Here is a 22,644-nt window from a genome sequence, read left to right as displayed (position 1 = left end):
ATTTTATAAAAAAAGTATTGTTAATATGCCTCCTCATAATTTTCAACGTAATCCCATTACGATTTCGTATCCTTAAAATATTATTTTTTAATAAAGTTCTGATATGGTATAAATATAATTAGATACCAAATCCACTTTGTGAGAGCATACCATATTGATTATCAAGCTTTTGAAAGTTGATTTAGATGTGGCACACAAATTATTAAAGCATGTGTGACCATATGTAAATATATCATAAAAAATAATTAATATCGATCATATCTTAAAAAATAACATGGTATTGTTATACAAGGAACAATATATATAATAGTATAGCGAATCTTTAACTTTTAGAAAATTAAAATACTTCATCTAATTGCACCTTAAATATGTTTGTTAGGTATTGCAATTCTATATAAATTGCAAACTTTAATCTCTCTACTTGTATAAGTTATTTCATTTACTTATTGAATTAAAGAAAAGAGAGAATGAAAAAGATATAATTTTGTATTTAAGTTAGTTGATGTGGTTGAATAAAAAATACGTAGTAAAATAAGATTTCTTAAGTGTAGTTAAATATAAATGAATATTTAAGTACATATTGAATGTCTTTTACCTAAAAACCCAACTTTAAAATGTTTACAAATTATTTGACATCTAATTTTGTCCTTGATATTTATGATTTTTTTTTTGTTAATCTTTCAAATTTATAATCATAACATTTTAAAACTACACAAAAAAAAATCGATTTTTGTTTCAATGCAAGGAACCGAATAAAAAACTATTTAATTAAAACTTGTTCTATATTATTTTGATTGATATAAAATTATTAGAGAAAAATATCATTTAAGCTGTAACTTGATCATATTTTTTTATCTTATATGAATACCCAATTTAACGTGTTTTGTATTAGAATGACTGACAATAATTCTTTGACAACTATATATTAGCTAAATTGCTAAATTGACGTGTAATAAAGATACTATAACAGTTTAAACAAACAAAAAATGATACTATAATTATTTTTGAAGTTGTATAAAATAAGGAAATCAAACATAATTGATATAACATGATATATAATACTAAATGAAATAAAAAAAAAAGGTGGTGTAAGGAAATTATAATATAAAAAAGAGAAAAGTGACAAAGAGGCATAGTCATTGATCTTTAGATACAAATCTCACGATATAAAAAAAAAAGGATATAAATTGTGGTTGGAATATTATTTTGGTTATACTCTTTTTGGACAGCTAGTTAAGACATTCTTAATGCACTCACTTGCATTTAAAAGTAAAGTAATGGAAATGGCTTTAGAAAAATGTGAAAAGGGGGCTATGATTCATTGAGTCTCAATTGTCAAGCTAAAGTGGTGGACGAGATGCTTATGCTTTCAATTTTATTATATTCACATAACCTTATATATGACTTCTACAAATCACTATCAAAAGTTTGGCACATATTCAACATATCAATAATTAAAGTTACATGTTAAACTGCTTTTTTTACTATGAACCCAAGTTGCTACCATATCTAGGAAACAACGTAGGCTAATGCCCTACACTAGCTAAACTATTCTCATGAAAAATATATAACTCAATTGGAAGTCATTAACATTATGCCATTAATTAATTTTAATTCCAATAATCTACCAAGTAAACAAAATAAAATCGGATGTTAAATATATTTTTAGTCCCTTGATTTTTGGTGAAAATTGGAAATAGTTCATATTCAAAATTTTGGTTTAATTTAGTTCCTCAACTTTATAAATATGTGATTTAGTTATTTTAATTAATTTTTGTTAGATTTATTTGATGTTTTAAACGCTTTTCATGATAGCATTTAAGTTGTTTATGTAAGAAGGATCGACATAACATATTACTCTTCTTATGATTGGTATCAGAGTCAATGGTTAATTTTGGTAACCTAACTCAGACAAGTACGTCTTTCTATGATAAAAGTTAAGTCCTTGGCAGGCAGTCGAAGGCAGACAACAAGATGAGCAAGAGATGTTCGATGGTCTGATCATAAATTGTGAAAGAGAGCAATAGATGTTTAGTGCAAACCATGGTGTACTTGTGGATAAAAATAGACTTCCGCTATAAGAGAGATGGAGAACCATAGTCCTTTGTTGGAGGGGGAGTGTATCAATGTAGAAGAGACTCATGAAAAATGGTTAGAATTCCAAATGTAAGTCTAAATGTCACATTTTATAGAAATAAAAAAAGTACAACACCATATAAGATTAATCTTCATTAATTTATTGTTAAGATTTTAGATAAAAAGTTATATTAATCTCTTATCTAGTTGAAATAAAATATAATGTATTATTGGTGAAAAATACACTATTATATTAATTGAAATATCAAATTATCCAACTACATTATAATACCTATGTCACATATTTCTGTTTCAAATTATTAAAAACAAATTTAAAATATTAAATAACTTAATAAAATTGGGTTTAAAAAATTAATTCATGCAATTTAAATATAAATGAGTAAATTTATCTCTACACTCGTTTTTAAATTCATCTTCAGAACATCCTAAAAATAGATTTGAAATCAACCTTAATATGCAAAATGAACTTATAAATTTTGAACGACTTTTATATATATTATACGTGTTATAATATAAAACTTTGAAAGGATAAACAAGGTGGTCATGGGTGTCTGCATTTGAGAGGACAATTGAGATACAGTTGTAGTCAGCTGGAAATATGAAAGGGTTGGGCACTTAATCCAACCCAATTCATTACCATCGTCATCCTGCTCCTTCCCCTTCCCACGCTTCACACGTGTCCCCTTTCTCGATCCTCTAAATGGGACCACCCTGTCCTCTTTTTTCTATCCCGCCCAGGTGAGTGGAACCCCGCTCCGCGACAACTTTCTTCAATCCTTCTCGTAACCCTCAATTCACTTTTTCACATTCACCCCATTATTTCCAATGCGGGCTACTTTCGTAAATTCCCCACCCATTCCCCTCATGCCTTATCCACAATGCTTACGCAAGCAAACAAAACTCAACAATTTTCTTTTTTCTTTTTTTTCCAAAGGCAAGCTAACCTTTATAAAAGCGCTTGGAAGAAACCTACACAGTACAGTGGCGAAGAACCTGGTAGTTCAAACGAACTCTGAATCGTATCGGTTCGAGTTTTATCCGAAGTTACATTTTCATGGCCGCCAACGTTCGCAGAGCTACCTATCGTTTCCTCCCTGCCGTAGACAGAGATTCACTCTCCGATTCCACCTTTGAATTCGATGAATCTGATCTCTACAACTCTGCAAACGCTAACTCTTCGGAATTCTGCAAATCTGTACGCTCCTCCAGATTCCACAGTAACTCCTCTGCTACCGTCGGCCGTGTCGGTGCTTCGGGATCGCTGCCGGTGAACGTGCCGGACTGGTCGAAGATCCTCGGCAACGAGTACGGACAGAACCGCAGGAGGAACTGTGACTATGAAGAAACTCAAAGCGATGAGGAGGAAGGAGGAGGGAGAGTGCCTCCGCACGAGTTTCTGGCGAAAACGAGAATCGCTTCCTTGTCAGTGCACGAAGGAGTTGGGAGAACGCTCAAAGGACGCGATCTTAGTAGGGTTCGAAACGCGATTTGGGCGAAAACGGGATTCCAAGATTAGAATCAAACGAAACCTTATCATAGGACCATAAGCTAATTACTGTTACTGATTTACTACTGTTACGAGTTTTGTTCATAGATCTTCTGAGATTTATCATTTTGCGGAGTTTTTTGTTTTTGGATCGTGACCTATATGTACCAGATCGGAATTTGAGATTTTAATTTGCAGGGAGAAGTTTTTGTTTTTTAATAATACTATAATTATTGTGTTTATTATTTTGAATTAAAATTCATAGGTTTCTTGGTGGGTGGAGATTGGACCGAATATTTTGTGGTAACGACGAAATCGAAATGGTGAATTGGTGGGGCCATTGTGGAAGTGGCAGTTTTTAATGATTGGTGGGGTTTGGGTTTTGGGGGTTCATTGATGTGAGTGGGTTAAGTATGGGACCAAAATTATCAAAGCCTTATGCATATGATATGACCCCTTCTTTTTATGACAGTTGACAGAGACTCCTAACTAATCAAAACAACATTTTCGGCTCAAATTTCCCATTATTAATTGTATAGGTCAAGTCTATTTTTTTCAAAAAATTTCATGGAAAATATTTAATAAAAGTAGTGCGATATTTAATTAAAATTAAAAGTATTAAAAAGTTATGGTATTCTATTTTTTAGAGATATATAGCATTGTCATATTTCATACAATAATTTTAATTTTATTTAAACTTAACTAATGGTTATTAATATAATTAAAAATATGTTTGTGGTCCACTGATTACTACATGTATATATTGAAAAATTGTATTAAAAAAATCACTATAACTGCTTTTGTTGGCTTGCTACTTTGGTAAATTTCCTACAGTTTCAAACTTACCTACTATTAGACTTTAACTTTAAACCTACTTTCAAACCAAAAGTGTAAACCCAAAGAAGATGCTAACACACACGAGAATAAGCTAGAATCAATTTATTATATATTTTGTATTAATTTTTAAGCTTTTAATCCAAACTTTATCATTTACTTTGTATTCAACAATTTATCTCAGGCATAATTTATTGACTTTAAAACATGTTTAATGTTTAATTTTATGTATTTAAAATAATATATGACAAATAAAAAAATTGTTTACTATTTTTAATAATTGCCTAATATAAAATGTCATTTGTGTACTGGATGATTTTTATAATTCGAGTAACAATTATCCTTAAAATAGACTTTAGTTGACATGATTTTATATGATAGAATAATAACTAAACAATCACTTTATAAAGATAAACAAAATACTTTATCTTTGCTTTTAAAATACATCATTTTCTTTAAATTATTATTTTGTAAGTTCACAAAGCTCTTGCAAGATCCTGTTATTTCATATTTTATAAATCTTTAAAATTAAATTAATTATATTCATAAATTATTTTTAAAAATCACATATAAAAATTAAAAATTTATTTATTTTTTAACAAAAGGGGCGTTTTAAAAACCTAACTAGATAGACGAGTCTCCATCTTTCGTGATTAATTTGAAAAGTGAAATCAATGTTAATATATTTTATTATAATCAGTGAGAAAAAAAATCTATGTTGCTATATTTTTTTGGTAAAAGAAAGCAAGAATAATTATAAAAAATAAATGGTAAATGCTTTGAAACGCAGTGCACTTTTGGAGTACCTGAATAATTTTAAAGTGTGTCAATAAATTTGAGCAATATAAATATTAATTATAGCTATAAATGTATAATATGATATGATATATGATGTATAAAACATGTATAGCAATAGTTATTGATTTTTTTAATGTATTTTATCATACTTATTCTTAATTTTGTAGCTGTTGATTATTTTATGAGAGAAATACATTATTCATTTTTAATTATTATCATAAAAGCCTTAGTTAGAGTAATATTTATACTGTTGTAACAGGAGACATTAATGATTGTCAAAAAATTATTTAATGAGTTGTTATACAACTTGCTTTATACAGAGTCACCAGAATTGACTTAATAAAGAAAGACTGCATTGTTGAACCTTTGAAGTCTTCACACGCATCAAATAAAATTCAAAAGTTTCACATGCTGAAATGTCCACTTTATTTAGCTGTAAATTAAAATATGAGCAAAATAAATAAAAAATTATATTACCTGGATAAACAAGAATAAAAAAATTATTTTTTATGATTAATTAATTTACTTATATTTGCACATTTTAAAAGAGTCAAATCCAACTGTCTAATCATAAAATAAAGACTGATTAAATTAATTTTTGACATCTAGGAACATTGACCGAAGGATAATATTGTCATTCTTTAACATATAATTCGTTTGTTTATTATTGTAAAAAACAAGAATTTTTTAATTTCTTGGTATGCACAGGTTCAGTCAAATGAATGATTTATTCATCCAAAGTTAAAATTACATTAAAATATAAGTCTCTCTTTAACATATTTAACATACACGAAATCAAGAGTAGAATAATATCGAAACATTTTCTTTTAGTTATACAAGGTCAATTAACTACCTCAATTCAACTCATAAGTTTGTATTAAATTGGTGTGCTTATCAATAGGTTATGAAAGAACAATTGTAAACATAGTTTGAATTATATCTAATTTTAACCGTGTTTTAAAAGAAAGTACTTTATATGTGAATACTTTTATTTATAAACTGAACTGGTAATAAATACAGGTACGAGACTTTTCACCAATGCAAATGAGAAATAAAATTATATAATTTTGAGCTAATTGTAAATTAAAAACCATATCCCTTAAAATATGATATATGATATATGATATATGATACAGGTATAAAAACAACGTACAACAACAACTAGTCAAGATTTAAAATGACCAGTGACATTTTTATAAATAAATGTAATTATTAGAAGTCGTTTAGGATTGTAATTCGACGTCAATTTGTTATAAGACATTGAATATTGAGAAGTCTGACGTCCTATTAGGTAAATTTCGTGAAAATGTTTGTGCGAAGGTGAAAATGTACTTACGTATTACTTCAAATTCCTAAAATTTGACGTCAAAAGATTATAAAACATCGAATGCCCTAAAGTTAGAAGTCAAAAAGTTAGTGAATTCAATAAAAATTTGAGCGGGAGTTTGAAAATTCATTCACTTTATCTTAGCGCGATACTCTCTTCTATGCTCAAACTTTTCTCAAACGAAGTTTGACGACCATCATATGTAATCTTTCTTTCATTTGATACAAATGCATGTTAGTTAACTACTTTAGGTATGATTTTCGTTTGTTTTGACCGATTGTTTTCGTGGTATTGTCCTTCATAGACGTATTTTACTTTCTCTTTCATTGGTGGCAATACTTTATTCTGAAAAATTGACCTTTTGAAGGTTAGTTTTCGTTTTGTTTTGAAGAACTTGTTTGTTGAATTTTGTTGTTGTTGTTGTTGTTATTTGTTTAAGAGTATATTCAAAAACTCCAAATGACCTAAAAATTTGTCATAGATTTTGTGCTTTTGCATATAGTTCATAGTTCATATTGTATAAAATACCAAAAACTGGATTTTATATATATATATATATATATATATATATATATATATATATATATATATATTTAAATTATTATGTAATATACTTAATTGATATGAAAAATCTGTAATGAATTCATTTTATTATGTTGAATATGAATTGATGAATCTCAACATGGTATGAGTCTCATGAATAAATTTTGTAGTGATATGGTATAAATTGATGAATTTTAACATGATTTGAGTCTCGTGGATAGACTCTGTAGTGGCATGACATTAGTGTACAATTTGATGTCGAGGGTCCTGTTGTGGAGGTCATCCTAATACTTTAATAATTCTCCAGTCTCAAGTAGAGAAAGATGTGTTATGTGGTGAGAGTGACAGGAGGTCTTATCCTATGTTCAGTTGTGGCCATATGTATTGACGAACTAACCTTATGGATAACATATAGTATTGTATTTGGTCATGATTTTGTTGTACGAGGAGTAGAGGTCATCAGAAGTGCACGACCACCCGAGACTTCCATCAATGTTCTATCTTGATAATAGAGTCTAGTATAACGATTTGCATCTTACATAACTTTATTGTGAATGAGTTATGTGTAGTAATAGTATTATACCTCATTTTGAATAGTCTTTTGTATATTAGCTCACTCATACTTGTGTGTGTTTGTGCTAGAAAATTTATATTTGTGTGAAGATCGTATAACGTACGTGTTATAGGGAGTAGATGAGAGGATGACGTCTGAGCCTGTTCAAGTGAAGAGAGAGGCCGAAGAATAATAGAGAAGAAGTTCAAGTTATGTTTATGAGTGTTGTAGTTGAAATCTGAGTTTAAAAATATGTATAATGTGTGAAATCCTTTATATAATTCCCGATGGATGATTGTATAAATGTTACAACATTTATGATATATAAGTATGAGAATTTGGGATGTTGCATTTTATTTATGTAATGTTCTTACATTAATTATGTATTTTGTTAATAAAATATATTTGAAGGGTATTTGTTAGTGATCTTACACTATATCTTAGCATATTCCCATTCAAATGTAAAATAAATGAAAACCAAGTGCTTTGTGTGAAATATAGTATGTAAACTTTTAACTAAATTTAATTTAATCAGTATGTTAATATATAATCTTATATATGACTGAACAAAATCGAACGAACAAAAATAACAAAAATATATTATTGAAAAATAATAAAAATTATTTTAACGAAAGAAAAGTTTTTTAAATAAAATAAAAATAAAAATCAAAGAAAATAAAAAGTGTTTTTTTATATAAAATGAAAAGTTTAAATCTTAAAATTAAAAGTCAAATACTCGTGTAGAAGAATAATAATTAAAAGGATTAAAAAATGTAAAAATAATCAAATGTAAAATAAAAAACTATTTAATTTATTAAAATTAAAAATATATCGTTTTTACACACTTGCCTAAAAGATAAAATGTGTAATTAAATTTTTTGATGTCAAAATATATTTTATGCATATAAAATAAAACAAACAATTGAAAAGAGAGAAAAAATATACGAACACAAATAAACTAAGTACTTTTACAATTTTAAAGTTACATATTATCATCTCTTTATTACGAAAATAAACTGAATATTTTAATAGTTCAAAAGGTATTTATTCTCGTTCTTTTATCTAATTAAAAAATTAAGTATTACTAAGTCTCATATCATGTCATACTTAATTAATGCAAATATTTTATTTTAAAAAATAAATGACTTCAAACAATATCTAAGACTTTATTTGTCATCCGTAATTTAAGATAAACATTATTAGAGTATATTTGTCAAATTTCAACAATTTATATGTATTGTGTACATTGTTATTTACAACGTAATTTTGTTTTAGTAAGGATTTGTTTGTAGCATGCATGATGTGAAAGTGCAAAGCAAAGGAAAACTTCCCAACTACTTCATCGTCACAACACATGGCTTCAAAGATCAAACTCTCGTTGAAGTGAGGAACTACAATTCCCGATGGTGCAATCAAGAAGATAGCATAGGTTTGATAAACAATCAATAATGGGTTTGCCAAATATATGCAGGAAATGATTTTCAATTCATCAGAATAACTGGGAGCTTGGAAGATCGCTAAATTTCATGAAGATGAACATTAAGATAAAGAGCGATTAAGTTATTAGAGAACACTCTGTATTTTGATTCCTAAACTATTAAAGCAATTGAAAAATTTGGAAAAGCATATTTTGTGAACAAATAGTTTTAATGTTTTATGTTTTTATGAGTATATTATATTTCATGTCAGTTTTAAAAAATTGGATTATTGATGTTACTGTTTTGTATAATTGTTATTTTTATTTACGGTTGGTTTGATTTTTGTTTACCATTTATTTTTGGAAGTGCATTCTTCTATATTGCTTTTACTTATTTTAGATTGACATTACTATTATTCCTAAATTTGTTAACTTAAATAAGATAACAGTTATACATTAAATATACTTATATAATTTTCATATTATTTTCATTTAAATATTTTCTACAATACTATTCAAATTAATATAATTTTTAAAAAGTAGTATATATATATATATATATATATATATATATATATATATATATATATATATATATATATTGATGTTATAATATCTGGATAATTGTTATATATTTATATTTTAGTGTTAACAGTAGTATCTAGATAACTGTAATAACATCTTATATATTATAAACACATCAATAATTTTATATATGTGGTAGTTAGTTTACTTTAATTGTTAAAAAATCAAATTATTCTAAGAGTGTTAAGATAACTCCAACAACTCATAACTCAATCTACTCTTACAGACCACATAAACATGATCATGACATGTTCGTTAGGACTAATGAAGACTTAGACGACACATACAAGAGAGAAATGTTCAAATAAATAGATAAACACACAAACTAAAGCAAAAAACATAATCTATCTTACTCTTGTGTAAAAACTGATTGGATAGATTTGAAGATTTGACCTTAGTGGTCATTCAAGCGCTCTATAATATTCAAACATATGAACTATGTTAAAAGACTTAAAGAGAGAGTAAATGACTCTAAGAAAAAAAGTTTTAGAAAAATAGTATACTTTTAAATAATGAAACTCGTATACATTATTTTCTAAGCTCTTAAAAAAAGATTATATATATATATATATATATATATATATATAAAGATATTTATTTTTAGTATTCAAATTTTAAGGGTAAGAGACTGGACTGAAACCGACAGGTTAGTCTGTCAGTAATTTTAAAAAGGAACGAGTTGGATTGAAAATTTCAACCCATCAACTTGTATCACCCCGGCTTGTTTGGCCTGTCATCCCGTTGAGTTACATGCCGCATAGTGCCCCATAACCATAAGTGATAAATTATGTTAGTTGGCACATGTGGTTTGTAACATAAGTCTGCTATAGATTATGAAAATTGAGGTAGCCAGCAACAGCTCGTAACCCTTCTATTTCTCGTTCATCTCTCATCTTCCATGAGCTCTCAGGTTAAGGATGCATAATAGAGGTGAAAGAGGCACTGACTTGACCCACAAAGGAAGAAGGTGAGTGGTGACAGAGACGAAACCCAAAACGATGACGACGGCGAGTAACCATTCTTTCAGTGGCATAACATGTTTGTTCACTTGCGTGGATTTGTTTCCCCTTTTTCCTATTTTTTGCCCTACTCGTCTTTACCTCTACATTGTGTTCATTTGCTCTTATGTGTTCATATGTTGATTTGGACCTAAACACGTTAGATTGTCTTGTTTTGTCACCTCTATGCATCTGTTTTCTAATTTTATTCTTTAAGTAAAAGTTTTTTTTAATTAAATAGTTATTTTTTTAGTTATTTTGTGTCGTGTTTACCTCCACATTGTGTCATTTGCTCTATCGTGTTCATATGTTGATTTGGACCTAAACACGTTAGATTGTCTTGTTTTGTCACCTCTATGTATTTGTTTTCTAATTTTATTCTATAAAAAAGTTTTTTTGAATTAAATAGTTATTTGTTTAGTTATATCTCTAAAGTAACCCTGTCATAAAAAATAACACATCATATTATTTCAGTGTATTTAGTATATGTACAGTTATATAAAGAAATTCCTTTATTGTGACCATATGTTTTCCAATTTCATTGTTCAAGCGACATTTTTTATTTAATTTTCTATTTTTGAAATTTAACCATTTTAAAATTTTTGATAGTATTGTTAAAATTAAATAAATAAAAATCATCTCAATCATCTATAAAATAAATAATTATTTTTTATCGTCATAAAAAATGAACATAAACACGTAGTGCATGTGTTTACACAAATTATTATTTTTATTATATATATATATATATATATATATATATATATATATATATATATATATATATATATATATATTTATTGTAAAATCTTTAAGCTCATATTTATTTAGTATAAACCAATTCTCATAAAATAGTTAAAATACTTAGAAGTATTAAACTAGTTTATTTTTTTCATATTTTTTTATTTAATTAATAATTTAATTTATATATCTAGTTACATGATGTATTTTGGGTGTTATATTTGTTTTTACTTAATTAAGTTTTAATTTATTAGAATCTCTTGTTAATATTGTTTGAAAGGTGTCATATTCAAATTTGAATTTTTTTAATTGAGAATATCCTAGTTTACATGTGATTTATTATAAATTTTGATACATGATATCTTTGAAACGGTTTAACATGTCATACTTTCCAAATTTTATGCGTGACTCCTCCCAAATAACGTAAGTAAAAATAATTAAATTGATTACATTTAAAAAATATTAGAATTTGTAAAAATTCCATATAAAAATAAAATTAATTCATTTATCTAAATATATAAAAATTAAATCATTAAATAAGCCAAAATTTTCGGATACTCTCATGTCCTAATTCAATGGCTATTTTTAAAGTCAAAAGTAAATTTTCAATTCTGTAAAATTCAAAAATAAAAAATGAATTTCAAATTGTATAAAATATAATTCATAAGTCATAGTCACTTTTAACTTTCAAATTGTAGCATTCAAAACTATAATTTTCAAATGGTTAAAATCCTTTAGTTGCATCTATTTATGTGGGTTTTTTTCAGTTTGATCTCCATTTTTTTTAAAATCTCCAATTAAATCTTAAAAAGTGCTAATTTGAATCAATTGAATCCTTGCCGTTAGGATGGACAAACTACACTATTTGCGCTGTACTATAAACCCATTACAATTAACTATAAAATAGTTCAAAAAAAACTGAACTTAACTAAAAACTAGTTCAAAAAAACTGAACTGAACTTTTTTTTAGTTCAGTTAACTGCAATACAGTTCAGTAAACTGTTTTGTGAAAACAGTTTAGAATTAAAGCTAAATGATACTGAAAACAGTTTTCAATTACAGATAATTACAGTTCTCAATTAAAGCTAAACATAAGAGTTTTCTTTCTCATAAGAGTTGCTTCTTCCGATCTCCACACAGTCTTTTTTGCTTTGTATGATCTCCATCAACAGAGTCTCCACCTCCATCTTCAAACACTTTATCTCTCTGTTATACTTGCTTGGGAAAAACCTACACACACAGATGAAAAAGGATGGGGACAGAGACAGACAAATGCTTTCTGATAAAACAATAAAGATGGAATAAGACCGACACAACCATAATGCTAACCATGGAATAACAAATATAAATGTGATTATTCACATGCTTCGGGATAAAAAAGCAAGGAATCCAATCCACATTTCTATCTCGTACAGAACCAAACACTGCATGTAGAATTAGAATAGCACAAAGTTAATCTATAATTGTTACAGTTTTCGCGTTTCTAAACGTGCTTTTTTCTTTTTTTTTTTAACTTTTTTTTAACTTTTTGATGAGTTTCCAAACACGCCATGGATCTTTTTGTGAAGAGAAATCAAAAGGGTGGCTTAGAAAAGAGTTTGAGGTGAGAAACCTGCTTTTGGGAAAGCAAAGATGACAACAATGCTTGAGCACAAAAATTACTCTACAAACCCAGATTTACTAAATCAGTTGGCAAGTTATTGCACCATTATTATTGGTTTTCAAATTCTGGAGAATATGCCACCAATGCTTTCCAAAAGTGTAAACAAAGCAAAGACAGATAGAAAAAAATCCAGATTCAGAATACAAATTCAGAAACTAAATTCAATTTCAAGACACAGAACGGAGGACAAAAACTAATTTAGATTATCCCCTATTTTAACAAAAATTGAATGTGATCTACAATATGTTTTGATAAAAGGAAAATAATGAATAAAAGTTATAAGATTGTTCTTTATATTCATAGGGTATCAAACTTTAGCGAGAACTTTGAACTTAGTAGTGTTGTTGACATTGACAATACAATTGGGATAAAATGCAAATACAGTACCATAATACTGTGGCACTGCTTTTCAACAAAAATTGGCCCTTTTCCAAGACACTAAGTTATATTGATGATGAATGTCATGAAAAGAAAATATGCTCAATTGGTTTCCTTCCAAATAACTTCCATTTGAGGTATCAGCTTGGTAGAAAAGCTACAAAGATGGTAGATAAAACCATAGAAGATGGACTTTGGGAAAAGAAATTTCACATAGTTTCGTATCAAGAATACCCATCCCATGATTATGCTATTTCAAACAGTGGTTATGTGAGCTTTGCATCTAAAACTAGAACATTGGAGATGATTATGAAATCATTGGAAGACTCAACAGTAGATATGATTGGAGTTTATGGGCGTTCTGGTATGGGTAAGACCTTTTTAGTTAAAGAAATTGCTAAGAAAGCTAAAGAAAAGTTGTTCAAGAGAGTGATCATAGCAAATATTACAGAAAATCCTGATTTCGAAAAAATTCAAGGACAAATTATTGGCATGCTAGATATGACACTGGAAGAGAAAAATGAGTTTACTAGAGCAAATCGTATTGAAAGAAGTTAAAGAAAGAAAACAAGAACACCCTTATTATCTCTCAACGTACAAGCAATCGTTACAAGATGTCTAATAAAATGTTTGAACAACTAAGAATACATTTCAAAAATGTTTGAACAACAGGAAAAACATTCGTACCTTAGGGTTCCAGATTTGCTTCTCTTTTCCAGTTAAAGGAAAAGTGTTCTCAGAATCTTCGACGATGGTGGAAGAACCTTCGACAGTTCGGCGATGACAGAGTGCGGCAAAGCCTTCGACGACGGTAAACCTTCGACAACGGTAACCTCGACGGTGGCGAACCTTCAACAACGGTAACGTCGACGACAACCTTCAACAATGACAACCTTCAACAGCAGCAGCGAGTGAGTGGGATGAACGGGATGTAAGGCAGAAAGCAAATGAAGCCGTGATTGGGAAAACAAATATAAACCTAAACTGTAGTTAACTGCACTGAATGTAAAATAGTTCAGTATTTTTAGAATGTATTATTAATTAGTTTAATTAGTTTTTAGTTAACTGTATTATTAGTTTTTTAAGTTTAAAAAAGTATGGATTAACTATAGTTTAAGTATTTTAAGTTAACTTTGCCCAGTCCTACCTGCCGTTAATTTGACTTAACGGGGTTAAGTTTTTGCTGAGGTTGGAGATTGACGTGTCAATTTTTGTAAACGTGGCATGCTAAGAGGAATGTGCTTGTGTCGCCGTCAGCACCATGGGCAACCCTAGGCCGTCGTCATCCACCCTACCGCCTTGCCCCAACCTCGCCATCACCCAACACCAGCGTCGCCGCTGCAAGACCACCTTGTGCTGCCGTTACGCAATCAATTTATAACATTCCAGCAACCATCTTCATCTTCTCCAGCAGAACCCTTGAACGCGAATCGCAACGCTGTCCCGAGTTTGATTTCACCACTAATTTGCGAACATCTTCATCAACCTCACTCACCGTCATTGAAACACCACCCAACACTGCAAGTCCGTTGTTTCGCCTGGTGGTTTGGTTGCCCCAATTGATGTCGTTGTTCCCCCTGGCAACACCAGTCTCGATCCATCTCAAACCTCTTTCTTCCAGGTGCTTAACATTCCAACCGGTCTTGAGCCATCGCTTGGCTTCTCCAAATCGTGCTTTAATATCTAGAATAATTGTTGTTATCACAAAATTGGAACCCCAATTCCAAAACAGAACCTGAAAGCCATAATCCCAAAATCTCGATCATCAACTCAAATGAAACTTACGAGATCAAGAACACAAGAAGCAGAACTCTGACCCCAAAACACAATTTGAGAAAACAAGAATATAGCACCTAGAAGATAATTCCTAAACAAGATCAAAAACCCCAATTTGCAAGAACAAATTGCAAACCATAACCCCCAATTCGTGAGACCCAAAACTGTAGAAAAGATTTAAGAGAACACCCAAAATCGCAACAATCAGGAAACCCAATTTCAACCCCGATTCCAAACGCGAAAACTCATTCAAGCCCCGGTCATCTTTCATTTTCTTTTTCTCTGATAAAATGCCAACGAAAGATAGCTCGATGTCTGAGGAAGACGATGTCGATGTTTGAGGAAGACGATGAACCTTTGGGTTTCAATTTTCATAATTTTCTTTTTAATAATATATTCCACGTACAAAGGTATGCGAATGTCACGTTTAAAAAAAATTGACACGTCAACTTCCAATCTCAGCAAAAACTTAACCCTGTTAAGCCAAATTAACGGCAATGGGCTCAATTGATTCAAATTAGTATTTTTTAGGATTCAATTGGGGATTTTAGAAAAATGGAGATCAAACTGAAAAAAATTCACATAAATAGGAACAACTAAAGGGGTTTAATCTTTTCAAAATAAACAATTCAAAATTATCTTTTTCTTAATTCTCTTAATTTTTGGAAGTTATTTTTTATTTTATAATTTAAATGACTTATGAGTTGTGTAATTCTAGAGCTATTTGTTTTAGAAAAAATGACTTATAAGTTATATAATCGGAAAAAAATGTATATTTTTTTTTTATATAGGGGTGCATGGAGAAGTTTAATGGGGTGCAGGAACAAGCTGTCTGTGGCAAATTGCAGAGTTGGGCCTTGCGAAACGTACTATGCCAGCCCACATATTGTACTGCGTGGCGGGTTGCACCCTGGACGCGTCTACTCAGACTCACTCATCTCCTCCTAAGCACGCAACAAACACCATCTCTCTCTCTCTCTCTCTCTCTCTCTCTCTCTCTCTCTCTGTGTCTTCTTTGAATTGCGATGAGCGAGACGAGTTCATCGGCGCATGACCCTGAGCCTCCTATCCGGCTCAACCTGCCTCCCCTCTCACCGAGCCTCTTCGACGCGGAACCATCGGAGCTTCAACAACCCAATGGATCCGCCGTCCGACACTCCTCTGATCCCTCTAGCCCTACTAGCAGCGGTTACGCCGCCGAGCAGGGTAGCAGCACCGCCACAATTGTCTCCCAGGTCGAAGAGGTCCTTCATAACGAAATTCAGGAGATCACCATCGACGATCCCCAACCTCTCTCTCACTCCTCTCGGCTTCCCGGAAAACGACACAGCGATGAGGTATATATACCTTTCTCGCTAAATTCTTTCCTACTTCATCATAACGTCCTTCGCACACTCACTCTCATGAACAATTACACTTAACCGATTATTGATCTAAGATTAGATTACAGGTTCATGTAGAGTTGCGTGACCGTTGCTATTGATCTCGGCGTAATGCAAATTAGGCGTATCTAGTGAATAATTTCGAAACCTGTTTCTTAGGATCTTTTTGTGCGCATACTGATTGTTCTTTCGTGCTTCCTGTGCCATTACTCACTATGATGAACTAGTGTTTAAAGAGTGATTTCAAAATTCTATTAGCGCATTTAGAACAGAAGAGTGATAAATTTGAAACTGGACTTCCTTTTGTTTTCAGTTGTTTTTATTCCTTAGATTTCATCGGTGGAGATTAAATGCTGCAATGTGGTATAGGGTTTGTTCAAAGACAGTTTTTTATTTTAATTCTCAATTTAATTATCGTACTGACTCAATGATGATCGTGATTTTGAGTTTATTACATAAATAGAAACTGTGGGGAAATGATCAGTGTTGTAGAATCACAAGCGTGAAATTCTGGCCAGGGAAAGGGGGTTGGCCGCTGAGCATTTGCTGTCGTAGTTACGATTCTGGTTGCAAGTCAAAATTAAATGCTCGAGTATAAATTAATACGATGACAAAATTGTGCGGTAATATGGGTAACAATCTTGACTAAATAATATTTTGGTTTCAAGCATTGCTTTTGAATTTCAATAAAATCTTGTGGATATTTTGAGCTAGTTGGCAGTTCTGATTAAGAACTTAGTTTTTCCGATATGGATTCTTTAAAATGACGGCACTACAGCGAAGATTCTGGTAAAGGCTGTAATATCATATTCTGTTTGATTGATGAATAAAGTGCAGGATGATGCTTCCATTTCATGGAGGAGAAGGAAGAAGCATTTTTTTGTTCTCAGTCATTCTGGCAAACCAATATATTCTAGGTTAGTGTTTCTCAGCTTAACAAACTCCCCTAAATTGCTGTTCATTTCTCTTTCTAGGATTGCTGGCTCAGAACTTCACATCCCATTCCTCGATTTCTTGTCTCAGGTACGGAGACGAACACAAGCTTGCTGGTTTTTCGGCAACTTTGCAAGCAATCATTTCCTTTGTGGAAAATGGGTATTATAGCTGTCTTTGTTCTGACAATTATAGCCCAATAGTTTCTAATTACAGCAGTGTTCCTAACTACAGTCCAGTCTCAACTGAATATAATTTGAGTGATTTTTCTAACAGCTCTATTATGTTTTCAGGGGTGATCATGTGAAATTGGTGAGGGCCGGAAAGCATCAGGTTTGATCATACAGTTATCTCTTGTAAAAGTTTTTTTCTCATAAGTATAATTTCATTTAGATATTACTTTCAAGCCTAATAAATACTATGTTAAGCACAATGATATCTTAATCCTTTCTGAGCTTTGAAGTGTAAGTTACAGACACAGGATGTAAGATACGTTTGGACAAACTTTCCATAAGCACTTCTGAATAAGAATAAAAAATGAAATTAAATTCTCGATAAGCTAAAATTATCTTATATGTAAGTTATATAAATGAAAGTTTAAAGAGGCTATTTGAGAGAACTTCTACAAATTAGTTTGTGCGTAAGCTATTTTCTGCTTCTGGAGAAACTAATGTCATTTTTTTTTCTTATTTTTTTTTCCTATAAGGGCTTATAGAGAGGTTAATCCAAGCATGCCCATATTTTTTTTTCTTTTTGATTAATGAGCTGCTCACCTTATGTTATTAGTGTTTAGGGGGAAGAGGCTTTTATCTTTTACCAATAAAACGATTGTATTGTGAAATCTTGTTTGAATTTATGCTACAGGTGGTTTTTCTTGTAAAAGGACCAATTTACTTGGTCTGCATCAGCTGCACGGAAGAACCCTATGAGTCACTAAGGGGACAGTTGGAGCTTTTTCATGGCCAGGTATAATTGTGTTGGACTTGAGTTGGATGCTTATGTGCCCAATGGAAAAGTGGATTTATTGTTTGCTTGCTTCCTTTTTCTTCAGCTTTTGTGTTTCTGAACTTAGTAATTGTGTCTGTTTTATGTCATTGAAATAGACTAGTTAGGTTGCAGCGGTTATATGATGCATCTCTATTATTGTTATGTATGCAGATTATTGTTATACTAACAAAGTCAGTAAACAGATGTTTTGAGAAGAATCCAAAGTTTGATATGACACCCTTGCTTGGTGGAACAGACCTTGTTTTCTCTTCACTAGTCCACTCTTTTAGTTGGTTTGTTTCTCTGCTCTGAACACATTTTTGCCTTTTAGTTGTAGAAATGTTAAAAGATTTCTATAAGATTAGAGAGGGATTTTTGGTGCTTTTTATGTATATTTCTATGAATTTCTTTGGTGGTTGGGGGAGTAAGGGTTATATACATCTCTCAATAATTTTATTTTTTGATGGTGAATATTGTTCTTCATCTGATTGTTTCAGGAACCCGGCTACATTTCTTCATGCCTATACTTGTCTGCCTCTTGCATATGCAACAAGGCAAGCTGCTAGTGCCATCTTGCAAGACGTTATTGATTCTGGTGTTCTGTTTGCAATTCTGATGTGCAGACATAAGGTTCAACACTGAATTTGTCTATTTACATGCTAACATAACATGATAAAATAATTCATTAAAGGTTGAAGGCAGGTAATCAGTCTAGTTGGTGCTCAGAAAGCCTCTCTTCATCCAGATGATATGCTGCTCTTGACCAACTTTGTTATGTCATCTGAGTCCTTTAGGCAAGTAAAACTGAAACTACTTTTATCTTTCAGCCATCATTTCAAAGATTTTTTGATAGTATAGTTTTTATTTAATGTAGACTTTCTAGTTTCTGTTTGACGGCGTAGTTTTGTATTTATTCAGTCTACCTTGACTCAAACGGTAAAACTTCTTTTGCTTTATGGTTATTAGACTTAGAGAAGATGCAAATCAAATCTGTATTCTCCTCTTGAGAATTCTTCATTAATTAGTGATGATACAATATTTTTTAATAAATGTTTTTGCTACCAATTATGGAGATAATTATATAATTATAGTTGTACAATCATGCAATATCTGTAACCAAGGAATCTGCATGAATAATAACAAATATTCTGCAATGCTCTACAATGTGCAGCAATTAATTAATAGCAAATGTTTTGCAAATCAATTCCTTTGTCAATGTTACCTTTTTACATTTTTTTTAAAATTTATTGGGATATGAATATGCAGGACTTCAGAAGCATTTTCTCCTGTTTGCTTGCCACGATACAATGCTTTGGCATTTTTGTACGCTTATATCCACTTTTTTTATGTGAGTTGTTGGATTTGATTGCACTAAAATTTGCTGTATGATTTTCATCTTATAAATGAAAGAGTTCACACAGATCGTGACATGTAAATATTTGGCAGGATGATACGTATTTGATGTTGCTGACCACGAGTTCTGATGCATTTTACCATCTTAAGGATTGTAGGTAAATGATAGTTTAATGGTCTGACTGCTGTTATTATAGGATCCGTGATTCTAATTTTGAATAAAACTAAAAAGAGGAAAACAGATGATGGTTCATAGCAAAGAGATCCCCATTCTCTATGTAGCAATATGTCTTGCGTTCATAGCTCAGAAATTTGTTTGCCAATTCACAGGATTAGTATTGAAACTGTCCTTGTGAAGTCAAATGTCCTCAGTGAAGCTCAGAGATCCTTGGTAGATGGTGGGATGCGTGTGGAGGATCTTCCTCCCTTACCTTATTCAGGATCTTCACGTTTAGGTCAGCATAGGCTTCCATCAGATTCTCCTGAAAGATTAAGAGAACCTGATTGTGGCATTGGTGGTGCTGCTGGGTTGTGGCATTTCATATATCGTAGCATTTTTCTAGATCAATATATATCCTCAGAGTTCTCATCGCCTATTAATACTCCTAAGCAGCAGAAAAGGTAGTGATTTTGTGGACACATCTCTGGTTTTTGGGTAGCTGTGTCTTTTTTTATTGCCTAATTGTTATTGTCAGCAGTATAACTTGCCTCCATTGTTGCAGATTGTATAGAGCTTACCAAAAACTTTTTGCATCCATGCATGATAAAGGACTTGGGCCACACAAAACCCAGTTTAGAAGGGATGAAAACTACGGTAACTATTTTTTTGTTTTGCTCTGTAGAAGGGTCTGCAATATTTTTTTTTTTGAAATTCAACTGTGATTTTCTTCTTGTGGGGAAGAAGGGGGGGTTGATCAAAGTCATTTTTGTGGCATATCCCCGTGGTTTTAGTCCTGGATGTTTCAAATGGAGTGGTTCTATTGATGAGCGAACTCCTTATTTTCTGTGAGATGCAAATAGAGATTAAAACGAATAATAGATAAGCCAATCTATAAATTTTGTTGTGCTGTGAAAAGTCAAATCTGCTAATGAAATGCATTGAGATATAGTTGTGCTATTTCATTTGGATGCTTTGTCGAACAGACAGTGATCAGACTTGTTGGATATTTTTTTTTGGCAGTACTGCTTTGTTGGGTAACACAGGATTTTGAGCTTTATGCTGCATTTGATCCCCTTGCAGACAAGGTATTTTTTTTTTCTTGCCTACAACATTTCGCAAATCTCAATTATTGTTATACAAAAAGGTCAAGGTTCTCTACCTACTATAGTTTCTATCACCGGCCAACTGTATATTCATAATTTACATTCAATGAAAATCTGCAAAAAAGTATTTCATGTTTAGATTGCAACAGTTGGTAAAAATTCCTCCGGTCCATTACTTTGGGAATTAACCTTCAATTTGGTGTCTAAATTATCACTCTCTCCCCTAAATAGACCTTAAACTAAGGAAGTTATGTGAGTTGTTTCTAAAGTATTAGATACCATGCTTCATGGTCCCTTAAATATTGAAAGAATCTTGGAATTAGTCCCTCTCAAAGAGTAAAATATATCAATCTAGGGACTAAATTGAGGATACCCAATTCTTTAGGTACTAGTATAATCTTATTATAAGAACTGTTCAGGAGAGAGGATGATACTTTAGGGAGTATATTGAAGGTTCAAATTTGTTTGGGGAATGGTGGTATTTATTTTGTTACTCTGGTTGGATAAAGCCTGACTATTTTTGCACACTGAGATACGCAGGCCTTGGCAATAAAGACTTGCAATCGGGTGTGTCAATGGGTAAAAGATGTGGAAAATGAAATATTTTTGCTAGGAGTTAGTCCCTTTTCGTGGTGATTTTCTATCAAATACTGTAAACGTGTATGAGAATGTTCGTTTAATAAAAGTTCTATAGAATTTATTATTTCCTCTTTTCCCCATTGTCTTCTATTAGGAAATTCTTTGATGGAAAATTATATTATTAGTATGTCAGTGCTTACAGCGGAACTGCTGCTCGGTTGTAAATTTTTCCAAACGCCATTAGTTTTATTACATTTATATTTATTTGAATAAATTTATTTACGTTTACTTATAAGAGAAGAGAATAAGGTTAGATAAATTGAAGTTTTGCACAAGTTAAAATAAACTCGGACACTTAAAATTGTTTTTCTTCATTTGATTTCTACTATAGTTAAGGTGCATAAATTGAAGTTTTGGATACTTAAAATATCTTTTTTCTTCGCTTGAATGTTGCTTACATAGTTTATTGATGGAAAATAAAAATTTTGATATTGACAACTAGTTTTCAAGGATAATATAGTAGTTAGAGAAAATATTGTACTAAAAAAAAAAGACAGAGAGAGAGAGAGAGATAGTAGATGTGAATTGCGTGTATAAATTTGTTATGGTATTAATCATATTATTGTTCTTTATACAAAGGTTTGATTGGTGTGATGGTTTAATTCCAGTAGGCTACTATTTAAGGGATGATGTTCCATAAAGCTCATTTTCATAAAATGTTATGATATGATTCTATTTAAAGATGAGAGTCTAGACTGACGATAATTCATTTGTTTTTTTTATTTTTATTGATTGAAGATTTGAGCAAGATGATTGTGTGCATTGCAAATTATGTGGATAAATTATCAGTCTAGAATTTACATAAATGGGGACAGTTCCGTAAAAATAAATAAATTTATATAAAAAACATTTATTTAATATTTTAATAGTATAATTAAGTGAAATAGTTAG

The 22,644-nt window shown here is 30.8% G+C and overlaps 2 protein-coding genes across 3 annotated transcripts; both read left to right on the top strand.

Annotated features, from left to right (window-relative positions):
• Window positions 1-3,044: 3,044 nt before the first annotated feature.
• Window positions 3,045-3,825, top strand: LOC124839847 (protein S40-4). The gene has a single exon (XM_047315781.2). It carries the CDS (start codon window positions 3,152-3,154, stop codon window positions 3,611-3,613), a length of 462 nt encoding a protein of 153 aa, XP_047171737.1. The 5' UTR covers window positions 3,045-3,151; the 3' UTR covers window positions 3,614-3,825.
• A 12,313-nt stretch (window positions 3,826-16,138) lies between these two features.
• LOC124839826 (vacuolar fusion protein MON1 homolog) lies at window positions 16,139-21,827 on the top strand. 2 transcript variants are annotated; one of them, XM_047315758.2, is made up of 14 exons: window positions 16,139-16,533; window positions 17,416-17,495; window positions 17,602-17,673; window positions 17,805-17,844; window positions 18,376-18,477; window positions 18,670-18,791; window positions 18,996-19,128; window positions 19,201-19,292; window positions 19,765-19,846; window positions 19,945-20,009; window positions 20,182-20,472; window positions 20,574-20,665; window positions 21,032-21,096; window positions 21,655-21,827. In XM_047315758.2, the coding sequence occupies exons 1-14, from the start codon at window positions 16,222-16,224 to the stop codon at window positions 21,748-21,750; spliced, it is 1,644 nt and encodes a 547-aa protein (XP_047171714.1). In that variant the 5' UTR covers window positions 16,139-16,221; the 3' UTR covers window positions 21,751-21,827. The 2 variants fall into 2 exon arrangements, with proteins under 2 accessions (XP_047171714.1, XP_047171726.1); XM_047315770.2 differs by lacking the exon at window positions 16,139-16,533 and adding an exon at window positions 16,542-17,210 and having other exon boundaries at window positions 17,411-17,495.
• The last annotated feature ends 817 nt before the right edge of the window (window positions 21,828-22,644 follow it).

Source organism: Vigna umbellata, chromosome 6, assembly GCF_029865625.1.
Source record: "Vigna umbellata cultivar VRB3 chromosome 6, Vumbellata_1.0, whole genome shotgun sequence".
In the NCBI taxonomy this organism is placed as follows: domain Eukaryota; kingdom Viridiplantae; phylum Streptophyta; class Magnoliopsida; order Fabales; family Fabaceae; genus Vigna; species Vigna umbellata.
This window is presented reverse-complemented; position numbering and strand designations above follow the sequence as displayed.